Source organism: Harpia harpyja, chromosome 1 (genome assembly GCF_026419915.1).
Source record: "Harpia harpyja isolate bHarHar1 chromosome 1, bHarHar1 primary haplotype, whole genome shotgun sequence".
NCBI lineage: Eukaryota > Metazoa > Chordata > Aves > Accipitriformes > Accipitridae > Harpia > Harpia harpyja.
The window spans coordinates 80,507,219-80,526,843 of NC_068940.1; the positions used below are offsets into that span (position 1 = coordinate 80,507,219).

The following is a 19,625-nucleotide window of genomic DNA, read 5'->3' on the forward strand; positions in this document are numbered from 1 at the left end:
CAAACATTCCTGCAAAACTCCCAACTCTATTCAGATCTAAATTTGGAACTCTATTGCCACTCAGCTTTGCAAAAGACTGTTCATCTCTTTGTGCAAAAGTAAAAAATAAGATAGTGACTGTAGCAACACTTAGTGATTGCTACAAAGAATTCCCTCTTCTCTAAGGAAAACATTTTTCATACTTCTTTAGCACAACTGGCTGCTAGAGTTTGGAGCCAGTCCACCTGTCCATCCTACCAAACTGAGAAGTATTTTAAGCATCAAGTGATAAAACATGGTTCCAACTCCTGCTTTGGTAGTGACTCATTTAGGCTGATTTTAAAACATAAGTTAGTAACTTTACTGAATGCAGCGTGCTATTTCACATGCAGACCTGAAGCGAGCCGCAGCCACTTGGGAACGTAAAAATGACAGCGATCCATCTGGTATCACGTACTCCTCAAAAAGCACTTTGCAGAGCAGAAGGTGAAACTATTGACAGGAAAAGGAAGGGAAAAAAGAGGGGGAAAAAAAAAATGGGAATCTGTTTAAAAGACAAATCACACCTCCAAAGAAGGTCACACCTTGAATATGCAAAAGAATTGACAGTTTCTCATCCCCAGAGCTGTCTAACACGTAAGAGAAGCCCCAAGCAGAACTGGGACACTGGGGTATGGAGTTTTGGTCAGTACCGGTGCAGATGCCAGCACCCCAGGCTTCACCCTCCCTAAATAAAACAAAGCTTACAGCAAAGCATTTTGGGGGGAGGAAGGAAAGAAGGGACTGTACTTTATGGCTTGTACTTTCACCACAGAAGAGGAGTGTTACACACAACGGAACAGGGGGCTGCGGGAGCCTGGAGAGAAGAGTTGAAAGGCAAGTGTGTGGGTCACAGCTCAAAACCACATCAGATCCAAATTCCAGTGTTAACAAAAGTGTACTTAGAAGTAGTCTCCCTGCCACGTTTCTTTTGACTAACCAGTGTTGAGAACATCTCTACAATTTATTTTTATTGGCCTTTCAAGCAGTCTTGCAGGAATACAATTAGAAAGCTGAAAAAATGGAGAGCTCAGGCTACATTTCTGAATTAAATAACCACTTTTCATTTATAAACGCCAAATACCACCCTAACACCTAGAAGTAAGATCCCATGATCCAGCTGTTTTCCCAAGTCTATGTTAAATTACTCAACATGTGGAACAATGAAAATGTTCACTGCAGGGCTCTGATTTTCTCACTTACTCTGACAACTATGTGAGGAATAAGGCCCTGACTACCAAACTTCTGGAACCCATAGAAGGGCCTCATTAAGGTGAAACATTGTCAAAAAGGAGGAAAGACTGCTAAACATTTTGCAGCGAGAGCTGGAACGAGCAATACACAGGCTTATCTTCCTCGCAGCTTAGAACAAACTTAGCAGCCCCTGGGCATAAGATATTTACTTAAATTTCTTTTTAGTTCACACTAGTGCACAGAGAACTCTAGGAAAACTCCCTTGAGCCAGTGAAGCTTTCCGTAAGTGAACAGGTTACAAAAGCTCACCTTCATTTAAAGGTATTTCACTTGTGTCTGCAACTTCTGGTAATCAAATATGCTGAGTCTGTTATATATTTTAAAAAAAGCAAGCAAAGCTAACCCACACTTAGGAAACAGTTTTTCTCCAGAGTAGTAGCTGTAGTTTTTGTTCTGCCCCAGTACTCGCACCGCCCTGCAATTTGCTGGATCTAGTTTGATCCTGACAGTTGAAAGTTTTAGTAGCATCACATAAAAGCATAACCTAAGCCTGAAACATCAGAGAGGAGCTTTTATTGTCTGTTCAATTGGCTGTTGTTTCTTAGCTAAAATATTCTAGCTTTTGAGCACAGTTAAATTGGTTGTCACACACTTCCTGCACTTTGAAATGAAATAAATAATTAATACAAGTTAATAGTCCTAGCAGGGTCTATCACAGTACTTAAGGTAATGAAACACAGCTGTACTGTGCTTGCGCCTACCATGTCCAACAACCAACATTTCGTATGTAAGGACACCTCAAGTGGAATGTTCTTTACTGCTGAATATTATTCTGCATTAATAGCAGAAAGCTAAGTTAGAAGGCACAAGATTTAAATCTTAACAGTTTTTTTTGCAAAAGTAAGAGGTTCACTGAAAAAATAAATCCTTTTAAAAAAGGCGGTTAATTTTGAAAAGTTTTGCTCTATCTTTGAGGTATCAACTATCATCAGTTCACTCAGGACTCTGTAACAATGTGGAGACACTGAAAAATCAGGACAATGAAGAAACAACAGCCTGCTTGTGTGGATCTAGTACTAGCAGTTATGATTAATTTTATATGGTAAAAAAATACCATCTTTGTTTTCAAGGTAGCTTGCTATTTGTTAATAGCATCAGTATAACAACAGAAAACATAGCAAGTGTGAGAAGCTTTTTGACTTTCCTGTACCCACCCAAGAAAAAAAATAAGAACGTTTTTATTAGGCTAAATTCTGCTGCTATGCTACACTACTAGCATACAGGAGGGGTAAATGAAGACAGACATGAACTGTGTATGAGATAACTTATTTTATTTATTCAATTCTCAACTTAATTTTGATGCTAAAAATTGGTCAAAGGCACTTCAAAGAAGGTATTTAAGAAACAAATCCTTATGGTGATCATTCCAGACAAGTCACCAACTTATATCTGCCATTAGGGACACAACTACCTACAACTGTAAAGTGAAACATTCACAGGTTTTAAGTGGAGCATACTGTCCAGCAGCAATATTCAATTCTTTTAGAGAATTAGCAACATTTGTGAAGTATTTTTAAATACAACATGGTAAAACAAAGCAAATTACACCTTTGGAGTTCCACAGAAGCTTTTTTTGACAGAAAAAGGACAAAATTGCCTTTCCAAGTGGTCCTGCATTGAGGGATCTATTTTCATCTGTGCGTGCACTATCAACATCAGTAGCAGGCACATCAGAGAAATAACCCGCGCTTTTCTGTCGTACAAAGATAAAACACCCTGCTCAGATAGCAAACTGTTTATAAGAGGTCTATCAGCTACTCACTAAAATTTATACTTCTGGAAGCCTAACAGAACAAATGGCAACATGTGAAGAGAAAGTGATTTTCAATATATACCCCCACCAAAGGAAAACAAAGAAAGTGTCCTTAAAGGCAAAAGGTACTGGGAAAAAAGCTTCTGCAAAATGAGAGATGGTGCTAACATCACCAGCATTTAACCTCTTAAATAAGACCAATATAGACTGCAAAAATGAACTGGGAGTGAAAGAAGATTAAAATCGGTCATCTTCTGCAAACAAAGATTAATACTACCCTCTGATTAAGAACAGTGATCAGAAGATAACTTCTTGGCATTCTCATTCCTTCTGAACTAAAAAAAACACTTAACACAAGCTTAAAATGTTACACTAAGTGACATTCCCACATCCAAGTGCAAACAACTGCCGCCTAGTAATTTCAAGAAAACCAGTTCAAAATTTTTATATGGGTCATTTAAATCACTACAGTGCCAATGGAAGCTTTTAGGTTTTGTAAAACTAAGAAACCTCTTTTAGAAACAAAACAACAAAACCACAGAGCAATAATTAGTATAGCCTAAGAGAGCCTATGTTGCTGTGCTTCAGAAAGGTCTATCCACCTGAAATACAGTAGCCTCCTTGGGCTACAGAAATACTCAAACTCAATAAACACTTTCTCAAAGCACAAAGACCTGAGAGTGAAATAACAAACTACTAATAGTACTGTAATATTGTACATGAAAATTATACTAACTGTTCACATTCCAACCTTGTCTACTGAAGCTTTTGAAGGTAGCAAGACACAAACCAATTATTTCAGAGGTATCAGCTCATTGTTATGGCAATACAATTCAACAGAGAACAGTCCTCTGTTATAATCACAGAATGTAAAAACAATACTTTACTAGCTTGTCTGGAAGGAAAAAAAAATTCTTTGCAGTGCTTTTATGCAAAAGAAATAGATTCAGAGGCCTAAGCGCAAGGACACTTTAAAACAAAGCAAGAATGGACATTTGAAGAAAAGGCTACTCTTATTTCTCCAGACAGGCCACCTATTTATTACAAGGTAGTATGTTCTTAGCCTTATTCCCTCAAGAAATGGAACTTGTACCTTTGTTTCTCCATTCCCTCTAAGGTCCTGCATGTTTTGTGGAAAGGGACGCTCCTGCCCTGTTCTACTAAACCCACGAGCTCCAGTTGGGCAGCAGACAAGAATTAGAACTGCTGCTGAGAAAAGGGTTCACCATTGAGCAGTGGCTGGTTTCACTTGCCACCTCAGCAACCAACCTGTGTGGAGCTCAAACATAACACCAACTGCTTCCTCTTGTCCACCTGAGACTTATGCACAATGAAACTGAAAACCCAAAGACAGGATAGTCAGAATAGTTAAGGAACATGAAGAGGAAATTATGTTACTTCACAGGGCAGCACAGGGCAAACATAGGACTCAAATCTGCAGAAAATAGGCAAGATTAGTTCTGCAATCTTTAAATCCCCATGGAGCAACTGAGGAAAAAAGCGGTAATAAAAGAACAGTACAGTAGTTCAGCAGAACTTCTACATGGGCTGAATTTACAAAGAGATTCAGTTGGAATCTTGATTTCATTTTATAACTTCCTTAAGTATTCCAGAAAATTTTAATTGCATGTTCGAACAATGCTACTGGAGTCATCAATCCCATATGGATTTCACGATATTATTGGTTTGTGCTGCACGTGGGATAAACATTTAGCTCACAGAAGGAAGCATCTCTCAGCATGGTACCATCCAGTCTCCTCAGGACAAGCATCCCTCTGACTAGAGCAAACTGGAGACTTTTTCCTTTTTTAAACAAATGCAGTTAGAATTTTCTACTTAAGTCAATTAACATAAAATAAAGCTCGTGTCCCTTTCAGTACTTCAGAGGCAGTCTTGCTCATAAAAGACCAACAGAATTAACCCTGTAGGAACTATTCATTCAACCAATACTTGATATATGAACCCAGCCTATATCCAGGGAGAGAAGATGCATGTAATATTTCAACTCCATGAGATATTTCAGTAATTGCCATCATGCTGCAGAGCAATGGTCAGAAAGGAAGTCATGACTCTTTACTGTTGGACAACAGATAGAAACCAAATCTGTGCAAGAACTATCTTTGGGAAAAAAAAAAAAATAATCCAGTACTTTATGGTAACATCCTCTTCCAGGAACATCCTGAAGGACAGCAGTAGTAAATAAGGCTGTCTGCTACCAGTATGTGCCCTTTCCAGAACAGTGAATGGGCAGTTAGGTTATGTCCAAATTCATCAATATGATGAAGGTGAAAAGTGATAAAAAGATGAAGAAACTTTTGTTCAAGTGTAGAATAAAGACACACTACATGTCAAGCTTAACCCCATCCCCCATACTGCTATTCACTCAATTTGAAAAAGAGAAAACCAGAAAGTTTTACATTAACTATATAAAACATAGGCTTGGCCTCTTAAATTTTTTCAGTAATTAAAACACATATTTTGTCCCACACCAAGAAAGTGTTTTCAGTTAAGAGGCAGAGATACTCACAAAGTACTGGGGAAAGTTAATGCACTTTGAAAGATTCCTGCATTCAGGCTGGCTTACCTGAATAACTATATACTTCAGCGTCAAAAAGAGTGAAATAAGGATCATTTAACACTTTGTTCTGAAAAAGGCAACAAGAAGCAGATACAGAAGAAATTCTTAAAAATGGAAGAAAAAAAAAAATGTTCAGGAAAGTGAAATTAAGTACTTCAGACAAATAAACTAGATGCGTAGGGAAGCATTCAAATTGGCTTTGCTGCAGTTTTAAAACAGGACTTGTATCTGAAAAATTTTAATGAATAAGGTAACTCCATAATCTCAAAGTATAGTGGTGTGAAAATTAAATGGAAACAAACTAATTATAATACTGGCTGAAACCAAGTTATTATAATGCCATTGTAACTTTGCTAAGATACTATTCTTTCTGGTTTACATGGAAGGAGTGATTGAAGAGAGACTTCTATTTCAAAAAGCATCTACCTTACCTTATGCTGAGAAATTCTGAGATGAATTTTTATATCCATTCAACCAATAGGATAAGTTAATATAAAAAAAAACCCAAAAAACCCCACAGGCAAATATGTAAGCAGCTTGCATCACCTCAGCAATCTAAAAAATAGTAACTATTTCTGGGTTTCTCCCTAAAACAGTTGATCCAACTTCATATTGTTTTGTACAACAGAGACTTAAAAATTTAAAAAATAATTCATAGCAGTGAATTCCATTTCTGAAACAATTTAGATTAATCTTTTGGGTGGATCTCTGCCTATTCATATTAACCAGCCTGTCGTTAAGGCAAAGCAGACTTAAGACTCTATTTCCGTGCCTCTCCCTTCCTTATAGGGCAAGGTACACAAAGTAACTTCAAGATATTGAGAACACTAGAGAAAACCATTGTGAAGTATTTGACTGTGCAGCATCCAATTTCTAATATTAGAACTGACCTAACAGAACATCTAGAAGGAAACAGAGGAGAACAGAAAAAGGAACTGAAATACTGTACGATTATCTTTGAACCCGTCCACTATGGTTTTTATACAAATTCTTCCAGATATTAGTGTACCAGAACAACCTCCTATTTCACAGCTTTAGCGCCTCAAATCTTCATGTGCAGGGCTGCAAGGTCACACTATCTCAAACAGTCAGAGCCAGCACCGGACTCTATTGTACACAGACAGTGACAGGAAGTACTGCCAACATGATTTTTTAAATAAGAATTGCCATGAGTAATTTTAGTCCACAAGCTTCATGCAGGAGTTTGAGGAGACTCTTATTCATCGTACTGGCTTCTTTTTGTTTTCTTCCAAGTCCAATTAATTCTCAATAATTTTTTGCTTTAGCTTTTGATTATCCTCCAGTGCTTCATCTTTGCTCTGCTCTTCTGGATTTTTTGCCAAATCAGGATTGTACCGATACAAATACCCATATGGACGGAGATGATAAATCAAATATTCCAAATGATACATAGTCACGGAATCAACGTAGTGGAATGAAACTGCTAGATCGGAGCAGCATCCAGGACCCTAAAAGACAAAACAAGTCAAAATAATCAGCAAGAATTGCAAAGGATGCCCTGGATTAAAGATCCAGGAAGAATTCAAACACATACTTGACTTTATGGTAAGAAATTCACTATCATCAGTCATACACATACTTCAAAACATAATGCTAGGCAAGCAAAATGTATCAGAGTATACAAGCCAAACGTGTGCGCGCATGCACCTGTGTGTGTTCACACATTATACAGTTTGGCAAAATTGTCAGTATCTAACTTCCTACATATAGAAAGTTGTAACAAATAATATTGGAATTTTTTTTTTAAGTTTATTAATTTCATTGATGTTATTAAGAGCTGAAAGATCATTGTTAACACATTTGTTACAACTTGTATTTTCTAGCTCAAATTCAGCTTCGAGAATGCTTTTCTGGAGTATAAGTTTGTGGGGGTTTTTTCATCAGATTTGACTGCAGAGCTGCTAATATTCCAACTCTAATTGGAACTAAGATTAAATATTTAAAGACATTGAAGAGAACAATTGTTATATAGTTGTTATTCTTTCAATACTTACTAAGTTTGATCAACATAGCTTGGGTTTGATACCAGATGAAGTAGCCTCTATCCAAACACAAATATGATACGTCAGGATCAAATATGCTATTTCCATGATGGATCCCCACCACCACTGCATCAGTTACAGATGTAATTGTCCACAGCTCAGCCACCCTTGAACTGCAACCATAGCTAAAGCTGCTGCATCCTGACACACTAAATACAGTATCATAGCTGTTTTAAGCTACAGAAATGCTCTAGCTGCTGAATACAAGTCTAAAAATAGATGCTTTACAATGAAAAGAATCTACTGAAGAACTAGACTTTTTTTTTTTCCAGCTTTACTGTGTAAAAAATCCCACACCCTATCCTTGATTTTGGCCACTTATACTGATCTCAAAGCTTGCTGAAAAATAATACCTTTAAAAGTGAGATTATAATCCTAAAAAAGAAGCCACATCACAGATTATATGATCATTGAAATTTACAATGCAGAATGCCTTCAGGTCGCTTTAATTTCAAGTAGCGCCTGCTACCCCCCCCTTTTTTTAAACTGGAGATTTCAGATGTGGAACACAAAGGACAATCTGAAGTTCTTAAAGTAAGAATGTTTCAGCTTGTAAACAATATTTTTGTTGCTACAACAAAAGAATTTTTTTAAAAGTAGCTTTGCCAGCTCTCATGCTTGCCTCCACTTCTACAGAAGGGAGACAAGACTCCAATACAACTACACAAGGAAATCTAAACATATTTCCTTGTGTGGGTCATGCTTGTATTTCACTTCCAGGCAACGTTCATTCTTCTATAATCTTTTCATTGGAATTCATTTACACGTACATTTTAACAACCTTCAATAAAAGAGTGTGGGCCCAGCAGCTACCAGTGTTCAAGCCAGGTAACGCTGCACACAGTTATCAGTGATAAGAGAAGTATATTGCAGCACATCTCCATTTGAAGGAAAAAAGACTAGCAGGCAGTACAGTGACTCAAACCATTACCCACCAGCCCCTCCAGTAACTTGGGAATGTCTTAGACAACATTAACCAATTACAATCATGAGCAAGTCTCAAAATTAGTTCTATTTCTACAGGTTTTATGCACAGTTTGCTGTTGGGTAGAAGATAAAGGCGTACCGGTGCCACCTTCCCTTTCAGTAAGCTTTAACATAACTAAGCCATAGTTTGACCCGGCTCTGCATGGTGAGCACACACAGCTTGGAAGGAACCACAGTGGTCTCAATGTCACTGCACACTGGTAGCTGGGTGGCTGGAGGAGAAGCTAGGGACACTGTGTATGAGATATGAGGGAACAAAACAGAACAATAACTTTGCAAGGAAGGTAGTAGTGGTGACACTAGACAAACATGTCAAAAAGGTTTCATAGCTTTTTGCTGTCCACGGAACATAGCAAAACAGCAGTAATAATTTAAGATTCACTAGTTCTTCTGGAACGTTAAGTTCTTAGCATCAACTTTTAGTTGACTAGTGTATTTAACACATCTACACACAGGTGTATCACAGGATATCACAACAAAATTTTCTTTTCTAAAATATATTGAGCTGCTATTAAACTGCTAATTCACACATCATACACATTCATACACATCATAAGATGTAGCTCATAAAATAGATACCAGGTTCCTAAGGACTTACCTCTACAGCAGGATAATAATTATAATTCCAGTACCAGAATGTTTTTGGTAGGTATCCTCTGATTAAGTGATGTTCTGGAATGAAGGGATGAAAGGTTTCTCTACCACTTGTATCCCTAGAATCTCCCGCTTCCACATTAATGATCTCCATGCATTTTCCTAGTGCTAGGTCTTCAATAGAGGAACTGTGAGAGCATTTGTTCGTTTTAAATGCAGCAACAAATCTCTTCAGAGCTTCTTTGCTCAGAACATATCCTGCTCCTCCACTCATGTAGCCCTGTTTCACATAAGGCTTAAACCTTCTTCCAAAGTATATTGGTTGTTCAGGACTGTATTTTGAAAGAAGCCATCTCAAATTGTCCAATATAACATATGTATCATCATCTGCTTTCATAAACCAATCAGCATCATCAAAATAATGGTCATATACATACTGAAAAGCTTTAATAGTCTTCCAGTACAGTTGGTCCCTGCCTTCTTTGGTTTCCAGGCCCACAGTTGGGAAGTCTTTATTTTCCTCAGAGCTCATAAAAAGTATTTTATTACAGCGCTGGGCCCAAGTGGCCTTAACATGCTTGGCTTTCTTTTCTAGATTTTGAGGTCCAGTCATGACCCAACACAGTATTTTCACCTTCTGATACAGTCCCTCTGCAATATTTTTATTCTCATCTAAAAAAAGAGGAGAGTTCCAAAATGATATTAGACTTGACTGCAAAACAAACTAAGAGCAACCTCCCCCCAGACATTCTGTTTCCAGATCAGAAAAGACATGCAGAGAAAGAAGAGGCGTTTGCTTCCAAATGTACCAGTTAATGAAACTTATGTTAGATTTAGGAAGAAAACAAACAAGACTCCCAAAATGAAGCTACTAAAATTCTTAAAGCTACTTCAGCTTCATAGGATAAAGGAGAACATAAGAGCCATATCAAAATGGGTATCTGTTCAGGGAAGCATGGCTTTAGAAAACCTTGATTTGTACATAAAAACTGTTTGTAGGCAACCTCTTTATAGTGTTGGAGGACTACTGAAAATTAAAAAGTTGAATATTTTTGCCATTCACAATGAACACAATGATTACAACACAGAAAGGTCAAAAAGCTAATAGGCTCTGTTATATATATTCATGTTAACTAACAAAACCTAATAAATATTTCTGAAACAGCAACATATTTTTGAAGGAAAAAGCAGATGGTAAGCCAGAAAGAAAGAATTTATCACCAAATCAAGTTAAATCTTATTTGTAAAAAATCAGATTAAATAAGTTAGGATACTATGAAACTAGTATTATTGTTCTGCTAAAATGTTTTTATTTGCAGACAGTCCAACAAAATAAATAGACACAGTTATCCGAGGTGTGTAATATAATGTTTTCCAAGCTGCCAAAGCATTCATTTCCCTCAAAGAAACGTTTTCACTTGATACATACAGAGCGATTTTAACTCACATAGAAGAATATTCCAGAGAGCGAGATCTGCATAATGGCCCTAAAGTATTCCTGCTTATGCTTTATGCAATGACAGATCAGATTTCTTTGTAACAACGTCCTACAACTACATGTGAAACCCTCACAAACTTCTCTTGCAAAGTTTGCAGTTTAAATACATTTAAACAGCAAGTTACTTATTAAGATCATCTTCAGCAAAAGCATTATAGTGCATTTTTTCTCATCCAAACTGTCCCAAACTCGGACACTTATCTGTATTTAGGATTTAGAATGAACTCATTTAATGAGATGTAAATGTATGCCTGAAATATTAGAAGGGCGTACCTTCTTTGGGGTGGGAGGGAGCAGAAATCAGAGTGCAACAGAATGTCTCTGTTTTTGACTGCAACAGCAATCTGTGTTTGGACTGCTGCATAATCAGCTAGGCAAACAATGCCCACAGTGACTCCCTCTGCCCCCCCCCCCCCCGCCCCAATTCCAAGTTTTACTAATCATGTCAAAAAGTGAGGGTTGTTTTTTTTTTTAGCTTTATCTAAGAGGCTAGATCAAAAGTTAGAAGTGGTCCAAAATTAGCTTCTTAAAGCTAAAAAGCAATTAAGCCACATCTACAATGCTAGCAAATCTATCTGCTTAGCAAAACCACCATTTGATGTCAATAGTTCATTTGAGAAGTTCCTGCTCCAAACAAGTCTTGATACAGAAGTTGGATAAACAGTTGGGCTCTAAAGAAAAAAATCACTACTGTAATAAAAATGTAAACAAAGAAAACCACCATTCAGCAGACCTCAGGAGAACAAAGTTAGATGTCATCTGAACATGGGGAAAGTGAAAGAAAAGGATTCATACAAATTCTTGGCAGTGAAGAAAGCAACATTTTGCAATGCATGAAAAGGGAGCATATTATATAATTAGTCAGGTGTAACAAAATACCTTTATGCTGTCCAGAGTCTGCATTGAAATTCATTTGTCCTTGCAGCTGATTGTTATCGCTATCTGCTGAGTGTTGACCATGTGGATCATTGTGAAGGATATGAGGCTGGATCTTAACCTCTTCTTCTAGTATAATGCTAAACAGAAGATAGCATATGAAAAATCCTATTGCTGATCCAAAAGTGAAGGTTAGAAGGTTCATCAAAGACTTAGAAGAGGCCATCTCCTGAAGGTAGTACACTGTCAAAGCCAAATGAAAAATACATTAAGCTTAAAGCCACTTAACACAGAAATCAAATCTAAAACTACAGGAAAAAATCAAGGACTAAATTTCTGGAAGTAGGTATCTCAATTCTAGCTCAGATTCAGCTCCCCTGGGCTTGCATGGAAATTTAAGTACAAGAGCAATGCAAATATTCATATAAAATTATACAAGCATTGATAAATTTAGTGCAAAAGGCCTATCATATATTCTTTAGCTTAAAATTATAAAGAGTCATAAATCACAATAGTGACTGTACATACAAAAACTATTCATTATATTTATACAATAATGTATACATTTAAAGTGCAATATCTTAATTATAAAATTCTAATATGTTCACTTCTTTATTCTCTTCATCCCAAGAAATCTGTGCTTTAAAACATAATACCTAAGTCTTTTACAAAGCTAAAAGATGATGATCAAAGCTAATCTACAGGTCAAGATACAATAGGGTCATGAGATGTACTTAAACTCCAGGAGTAAGTATATTACAGGAATTCTTTAACAGATGTCAAACACAAGCAGATTTTGAAGAGTTATAAACGCACATCTACTTTCAAAGTAGGGCAGTTTTCCTTCCACTTTTAGGAAGTACTGAGGATAGACTTTCAGAAGAAAGAGTAAGACAACATCTGAATTTTCATACAGAAATACCCATTTTTAAAAGGCATTTGGAGGAAAAAGAGAACACAACACTCTCAAGGCCTCTTCTACACATGAAAAACCTTGTATTCCAGTAATAAAAAACCCCTTCACTTCAGCCACACCCTTGCTCCTCAAAAACTAAGGGACACAGCTGACCATTTTTGTAAAATTAAACAAAATCAGCATCTACATTATACATCTGAAACAAGTGTGAATTTTTATATATTAAACACTTGCAAACCAACTTCAGGCTGTTGCGGCCTGAGGCCTTTTCATCTTTGCAAAAGGTTGAGATATTTTCTAATAATTCATTACTAAACTACAAAAACATTGACTGTTAAATATATACTGGATTCAAGCCAGAGCCTTACAAACAAGTTGATGATGTTCCCTCCATTAGGATCATTCTTAATGTCAATGGGCAGAACCCAATTTAGTTAGTTAGGGAGCCAAAAAAAGAAAATCGTGGAATGTACAGAGCATTGATGAAAACCATCAACCAGAGAAGAGCTGCAGCCACCAAAACAACTCATTTAGCCTGCACCCACTTCTCTCATTGGCTATGCAGAGTCTGTTGGAAAAAGACTGTCCCCAAGCAAGCTGCATGAATCACTTTGCAGCAACACACTCCAAATACCAGCTTTCTGTCTGAGCGCTCTCCTCAACAGAAAGCAGAGGACAGAAAGCAGGTGTGCACATCGTTAGGTTGACTCTTTCAAAACTCATCAGATTTACTGCACACATGCAGATCTAGATCATTTGAGAGTAAAGGAGCTCTAACATGTGATATGCTTTTCTTTCCACACTGCTAGAAAAAGGAAAGAAAACTGGAAACACAACTTGAAGCACAAAATAAAAAAATCAAGAAACTTAAAGGTTGTATCAAACTCACATAGTTATAACTGTGGTTGATAAGGAGCTGTAGTTCTTTAATGTGAAAAAGCACATTATGCAGTTTTTTAATCATATGTTGTCTTCCCTCAATTCAGTATTACATCTTGACGGAGACTAACGATTGCCTTTAGACATCACATCTTAAAGTATAAAATTTCTGTATTACCATTTGTGACCCAGGCCTTGAAAAAATTACTTGGTTTCCAGCTTTATTTCTATTGTCTTATATGCCACTAACTTGGGAAGAAAACATGAGGACCTAGACCACATGCCTTCCAAAAAAAAACCCCCCAAACCACACCCCCCCCCAAAAACCCCAAAACATTTAAAGGAAAAGCCTATACACACAAGCATCCTATGACACTGAAAAGTATCCACTGTAATAAAATTATTTTTTTATTTTCACTTTCCCCATCTATCAGCACAAAGTCCCCTCAAAATTTGCAATACACAAAGGGAGAGGGCCAGAATAAAACAATGCCTTCCTTCAGCATATTAAAAGAGGAAAAAAAAAAAAATCCATGCATGCACACAGTGTAGCTACAGCACTTTCTAGAATAAAAAGTCTCCATTGTTCCACTTTTCAATATTAGGTGTTTCTTTGCCATACAATTTCAGTTATCTGCTCTAACAGCTGTTAAAATTACTCTTGCTTGGAGAGAAAAAAAGAAGATCACTTGAAAATAACTGCTGCTTATTAAACTATGGAATTACATTAAATTAGATTCTTTAAAATAAAACTTTAAGTGTATTGGAAATCTCAAAAGAGAAAAAAGTGCATTCATCATATTTGGAAATCAGAAGTTGATCTGGCAGTATTCCGCAAGCAAAGAGGATTTCTGGGAGCAGGTAGGGACAGATGCTGAAGCTGTACTTCATGTTTGATATGAAATACCTCTAGTTACAGTTTTCAGTCTAAAATAATCCGCTTATTGTTCTATCAATTTTATATCAACAAACTGGACCACTATATACATGTGTGCATATCCATGTGTTTATGAACTCCATCAGTAAACAGGACAGAATTCTTCATTTTTTGTATTATCTTGATATTTGACATAAGTGGAGTCTTTTAACTTGTCAGCAAAAATAACTGAATGCTATAGCATTAGACTAGAACTCAAAAATGTCTAAAAGATCAGTTCTTATTATGATAAGCATCCCCACTCAGACTCTTTGTTGACATTCTTTTGTATACAGGGATTTATTCAGCGGCAAGACAGGCAAAACATTTAAGCATTCAAGGTCAGGTTGAATGAGGCGTTGAGCAACCTGCTCTAGTGAAAGATGCCCCAGCTCATGGCAGGGAGCTGGACTAGATGATCCTTAAAGGTCCCTTCCGACCCAACCCATTCTGTGATGCTATGATTCTATGACATACAGAGAGGAAAAAGGTAAGTGCAAAACCTACCAGGTCACTAAAAGATCCCCATTTCTATTCCTATTTCTATTTTTACTTCTCTTGATTTAAAAATCGGACAATATTTAGAAAAAAAACACCTACAAGAAAAGCCTAGGTTTAAATTTAAATTATGCTCCACTGCTCTATCATGGTAGCTTAACCAAATATATCTATTTAGATATTCATGTAGGTAGCCCTATTCACATCAACCAGACCAAGAAATGTTTTAAAATTCTATCACAACTTAATAGTCATTGCAGATTTGGCTCCAAATTTAAGTTTTGAGTGTCAATGATTTTTGCATCTTCGAACTTACACAAAAAGTCATTTAGGGGCTGCTGAAGCTGGCAGCCCAATGGAGACAAGGCTACTGCAATTCCACGCCCCCAGGTCCAGCCAGTGACAAGGCTGTGGATGTATTCCCATAGTTGCACATGCAAACATGCATATACACATGGCTGACCATACAGATCAACACAGCTAAAAACAGTGTTCATGTAAACACAAACATGGTCTGGCCTTATGCTGGTCCTCTCCCTAGCTGACCAGGACAAAAATCCATTAGTGAGGAATATACATACAATGTGGATCCCTCCAGTAACTGGCCTCAGACACTTTACCTATCCAGGAACCAATCCTGAATCCTCAGCCTCCCCAGAGCCCCACTCCAGTCGCTGGTACAGACCTCCTCATCCAGATACACACACACAGCTCCCCTCAAGCATACCATGATCCCCCAGTATATGGCCTTAGACATTCAGACCACTCAGTAATTGGCCCTTGGATCCTTTTGTCTCCAGTTGCCTCGCTCAGAGACACACATGCAAATGAGCCTCCAGACCAAACCCCAGATCTTACAGTCCCTCCAGTACCTGGCTTGGACCTCATGGACTCTCACATTGCCAAACTGAAGACCCTCTGATCTCACTAGTACCTGTCCCACACTTACAGCTGCCTCAAAACCTGGCTCCCAAGCCTCTTCTCTTAGTCACTGGCTAGCCCTGCATGATACTCACTAGCAACCACACACTGGCATACTTGCCAAGACAATATGCACCCGCTCTGGTCTCCCCAGTTACTGGCACTCCAGACGCACAAGCCTCTATGACTTATGGTCTCCACTCCAGCTGCTGGAATTTAGACCCTCACTCACTCCATTTTCTTCAGTTGCTGGCGCACCAGACACAGAGGTCTCTATAACACACAGTACCACTCCAGTTGCTGGCACTTAGACCTCAGTTTGTACACATGAACATAGCACAGAGTCCCCTCATCCAGGAAAGGTTAGAAATGAAGCTTAATGGGAAAAGGGGACAGGCTGTGGGTAATTTGGCAAAGGGCATGGCCAAACATACTGACCAGCCACTGGGTTTACAACTGACCAGCCCTTTATCCCCTTATCCTTCTATTTTCCCGTATTTGTTCCTCCTCAAATCACCTTGTTCACTCCCTTTAGTCCCTCCCCTAAGCATCCCATAAGTTTTGTACAGTCACAAGATGCTCCTCTCCTGCATCCCATAATATGTTCCATATTCTGGAGGCAGTTACCCCTCTCAACCTTGTAAGCTGTTCCACAGGGCCTTTCTGTTGACTTATCTTGATGTGTGTCACACCTGAGCAATGGGGCCGATGGCTCTCCAGTGACAGAACCAGGGGCTGCTTCCTCTGACGAGATTAATGGGGTCGTCCCCGCCCCCACACTGTGCCTCTGTGCAGTCCTGGTGATAAGCCTTTTAAAACATTAATCTAAAATACCGTTCTCACTCTGCTAGCTGTTCCAACAAGGGTTAAGGTCACCTTCCTAAGCCAAAGCAAACTTGGGGAATCCCTATGCAATATGAATATATGATACTAGAGCTTGCCCCATCCCCACCTCTCAAAAAAGCCAACCCAACGACCTTTAATACTTTTAAGCAAACTCAGACCATGTAACTTTTTGAACTTGTTTCAAGAGGAAACACATACAACCAAAAAAACCCCCCAAATCTGGGATTTTGAAATTTACAGAATGTGGGACATAACTCCAGATATTTTTATACATGTTTTACGCTGTATCATTCCATAATCACTTTAAGATTTGATAAATTAACTATAAGAAATACAGCTAGCTCACACATACAGCTAGCTCCTCCTTGTATCCCTTACTTACGAAGTGAGGGGGAAGCTCCAAGGCCCCAGCATGAAACAAAATGTAAATGTCCTTTGAGAGCTGCATAATTAGCAATGAAATTGATCTCTACCACCACGTCCCTAAGAGTCAAGCAACACATCAGAACAATTAAAGTCAAAATGTAGAAAACGTAGTTAGCTACGCAATGCCCAAGAAAGGTCTTCTGCTCACTAAGTCCCATTATTTCTAGAAGCTTTATAGGTACATACTCATATACTTTTAAAATGAAGCTATATGCAAAACAGTTGTACATTTGCTAATGCTGCCTGCATCAAGGATTACTGTGAAGTGCTGCAGTTTCCTATCAACTAAGCACAGATTATATTTTTCACTTTCAAAAATATTTTGTTTTCTTAAAAAAGCCAGCTGATGTTGTAAGCATTTCTTTGGAGAGGAACTTTTTCCATCAAAAACGGTTGACTGTTCTATCCAAAAGCACAGGCAGCAAAAGCAAGGTATTTTGGTACAGGTTGCCAATAACAGCATTGAAACAAGATGCGCAACAATCCACAGCACAGGTGAGAGGAAGAAAGATCATGGTAATCTCCTTGCTCATTCCAAAAGCTGACACCCTCCTTTAGCAACAAGTTACCATGTCCAAAGCACGGCTTTCTAGACCTCTACTAACCTAGTTCTTACTAAAGGGAACTGCGACGTCAGTCCAGGAAGTCCCCGTTACAAGGAGCAGAAGGCAGATGGGTGGGGAGCGGCGAGCAACTCCCCCCTCCAGAAAGCACCTTGCTCCCTCCCTCGGGGCTCCGAGGGACTCGCTGCCTTCCAGGGAGACCCCTCCTTCGGAGCCTCTCCTTCCCAGGCGGGCAGCCAGGCACCTGCTGTCCCCGCAGCCGCGGCTCCTACGGGCACCCTTCTCGCCGCCGCCGCCGCCGGGGTGACACGCGCCGCCCCGACCGCCTCCTCCCGCCCCGTCACCGCAGGGAGGCACCTTCCCCACCTTCCTTCGCATACGCCTCCCCAGACGGGGCGCTGCCTTCAGAGGCCTGCCCGCCGGCCTCCCCCCCAACGACGGCCCGGCCCGGGGCCCGGGGCCCGGAGCCCGGCCGCCACCGCCCCCTCAGCGCCCCTCGCCACCGCGGCCCGCCCGCCCCCTCACCTCGTTGGCCGGCGGGGGGCCGGCGCGCGCTCAGCCGCGCGGCCCGCAGGCAGCCGTTGGCCACGCGCAGGCGAGGCCGCCACCAGACCCGCCGCCCCACGCCGCCGCCACCGGCGGCACCATCCCGCTGCCCCGAGCTGCGCACCCCGGCGGGGGGGGGGGGGGGAGGGCCCGAGGGGCGAGGGGGACCAGCCCCGCCCCGCCCTGCCGCCTAGCTCATTGGGTGGCGAGCGCCGGGGGGCGGGGCCTTCCCCAGCACGCGCATTTAACCCTTGCCCGGCGGGCGAGCCCCGCCGCGTGGCAGCTAGCTCAGCCCACCCCGGTCTCGCGCGCGCACTGGCCGCCGCCGCCGCCGCCGCCATCGGTGGGGGGCGCGGGAGGACCGCGGCCTCCCCCGCCGCTCTGCCACCCCCCCGCGGGAATCTCGCGTGGGGACGGGAACCCGTCCTTTCTTCCACCCCTCCGCTTGCCGACCGGGAGCGCGGCCACGTCGTCGGGCCAGGCCGCGAGTAGAGCCCGCGCCTGCCGTGTGGGGAGGCCGCCGGCGGGGCGGCGGCGGTGGGTGACGGCGGGTGGCGCCGGGCCGGAGCTGCAGCGTGAGGGCGGGGGCCAGCTCGCCTTGCCGCGCTTGGTGGTTTGGTCAGGGCTTTGAGGTGTGCGGGTGAAAAGATGGCACAGGGCGGAAGGGGAGAGCGTGCGAGGGCAAGGGGGAGGCGGGAGAGCGAAGAGCGTCACCTCCCCTTGACCACTGAAGGTTTGCCAGCGGTGAGGTATTTTGGCGGTGGTGCCTCCTCCTCTGCCTCTTCAGACACGTTCAGGAAAGAAATGCCCCGGGCAGGGCTGTCCCTCCACCCTTTTATCGCGTTACCTTGCTCTGGTCTCCCTGGTCTTGCCTTAAAGCAGCTGTGTCGTGTGCTCGGGCCGGGCTGCGGAGCTCCGCTGCTTTCCAACCCCTCTGTCCCTTCACTTCAGCCGGTCTGGAGCCTCTGCACTTCCAAAATACCATTAGGCAACTGCAAGGGACGTTGCTAGGTAACCGAACCCTCTGAAATCGTTCCTTATCTCCCTCTGCTAACGCTGCCTACCTTTTTAACATCTGTGACGTTTCTCTCTCGACATCTTTCCTTAGGAAAAATCTATTAAATATGAAGAGGGATTATAGATTTAAAAGGTGTTTTACGTTACAAGGTAACCGAAGGATAGCATTTTGCAAACAGTGGGTAATTAATGGAGCTCTGCAGTTAAGAGGTAGAGGTGTGGGGTTCTATTTTTAAAAAGGACTGGGTTGCAGGTACATGCAAACAAGAACTGGTCCAGGCTGAGGGCCGCTGGTGTTTCTGTAAATGGAGGTCACTGCACACAATGCTGTTGATGTCTCACCATACCTCCTCCCTCCCCATGGTTCTAAGTCCTTCCTCCAGCCTGTCCAGGGGTTCAGTCCAAACCACAGCTTTGCCTCTTCATGGCTGCAGATCTGTGTGTTTGCTTTCTGCCTCCCCTCTCTCCAAAACGAT

General features: G+C 40.9%; 1 protein-coding gene across 4 annotated transcripts; it reads right to left on the reverse strand.

The window, feature by feature from the left end:
• Positions 1-2,526: 2,526 nt before the first annotated feature.
• Positions 2,527-19,305, reverse strand: C1GALT1 (core 1 synthase, glycoprotein-N-acetylgalactosamine 3-beta-galactosyltransferase 1). 4 transcript variants are annotated; one of them, XM_052801571.1, is made up of 5 exons: positions 18,112-18,220; positions 13,427-13,568; positions 11,625-11,864; positions 9,252-9,919; positions 2,527-7,072 (listed from the first exon to the last, which is right to left on the reverse strand). In XM_052801571.1, exons 3-5 carry the CDS (start codon positions 11,845-11,847, stop codon positions 6,863-6,865), a joined length of 1,101 nt encoding a protein of 366 aa, XP_052657531.1. In that variant the 5' UTR covers positions 11,848-11,864; positions 13,427-13,568; positions 18,112-18,220; the 3' UTR covers positions 2,527-6,862. The 4 variants fall into 4 exon arrangements, with proteins under 4 accessions (XP_052657531.1, XP_052657538.1, XP_052657549.1 ...); XM_052801578.1 differs by lacking the exons at positions 13,427-13,568; positions 18,112-18,220 and adding an exon at positions 18,980-19,305; XM_052801589.1 differs by lacking the exon at positions 13,427-13,568 and having other exon boundaries at positions 18,112-18,234.
• Between the last annotated feature and the right edge of the window lie 320 nt (positions 19,306-19,625).

Excerpts from the sequence above, each read along its gene's own strand:
- C1GALT1 (XM_052801578.1), bottom strand. The coding sequence starts at position 11,847 with ATGGCCTCTTCTAAGTCTTTGATGAACCTTCTAACCTTCACTTTTGGA. Across the intron at positions 9,920-11,624 it reads AGACTCTGGACAGCATAAAG|ATGAGAATAAAAATATTGCA; the intron begins GTATTTTGTTAC and ends CTCTTTTTTTAG. Across the intron at positions 7,073-9,251 it reads ATTATTATCCTGCTGTAGAG|GGTCCTGGATGCTGCTCCGA; the intron begins GTAAGTCCTTAG and ends TTTGTCTTTTAG.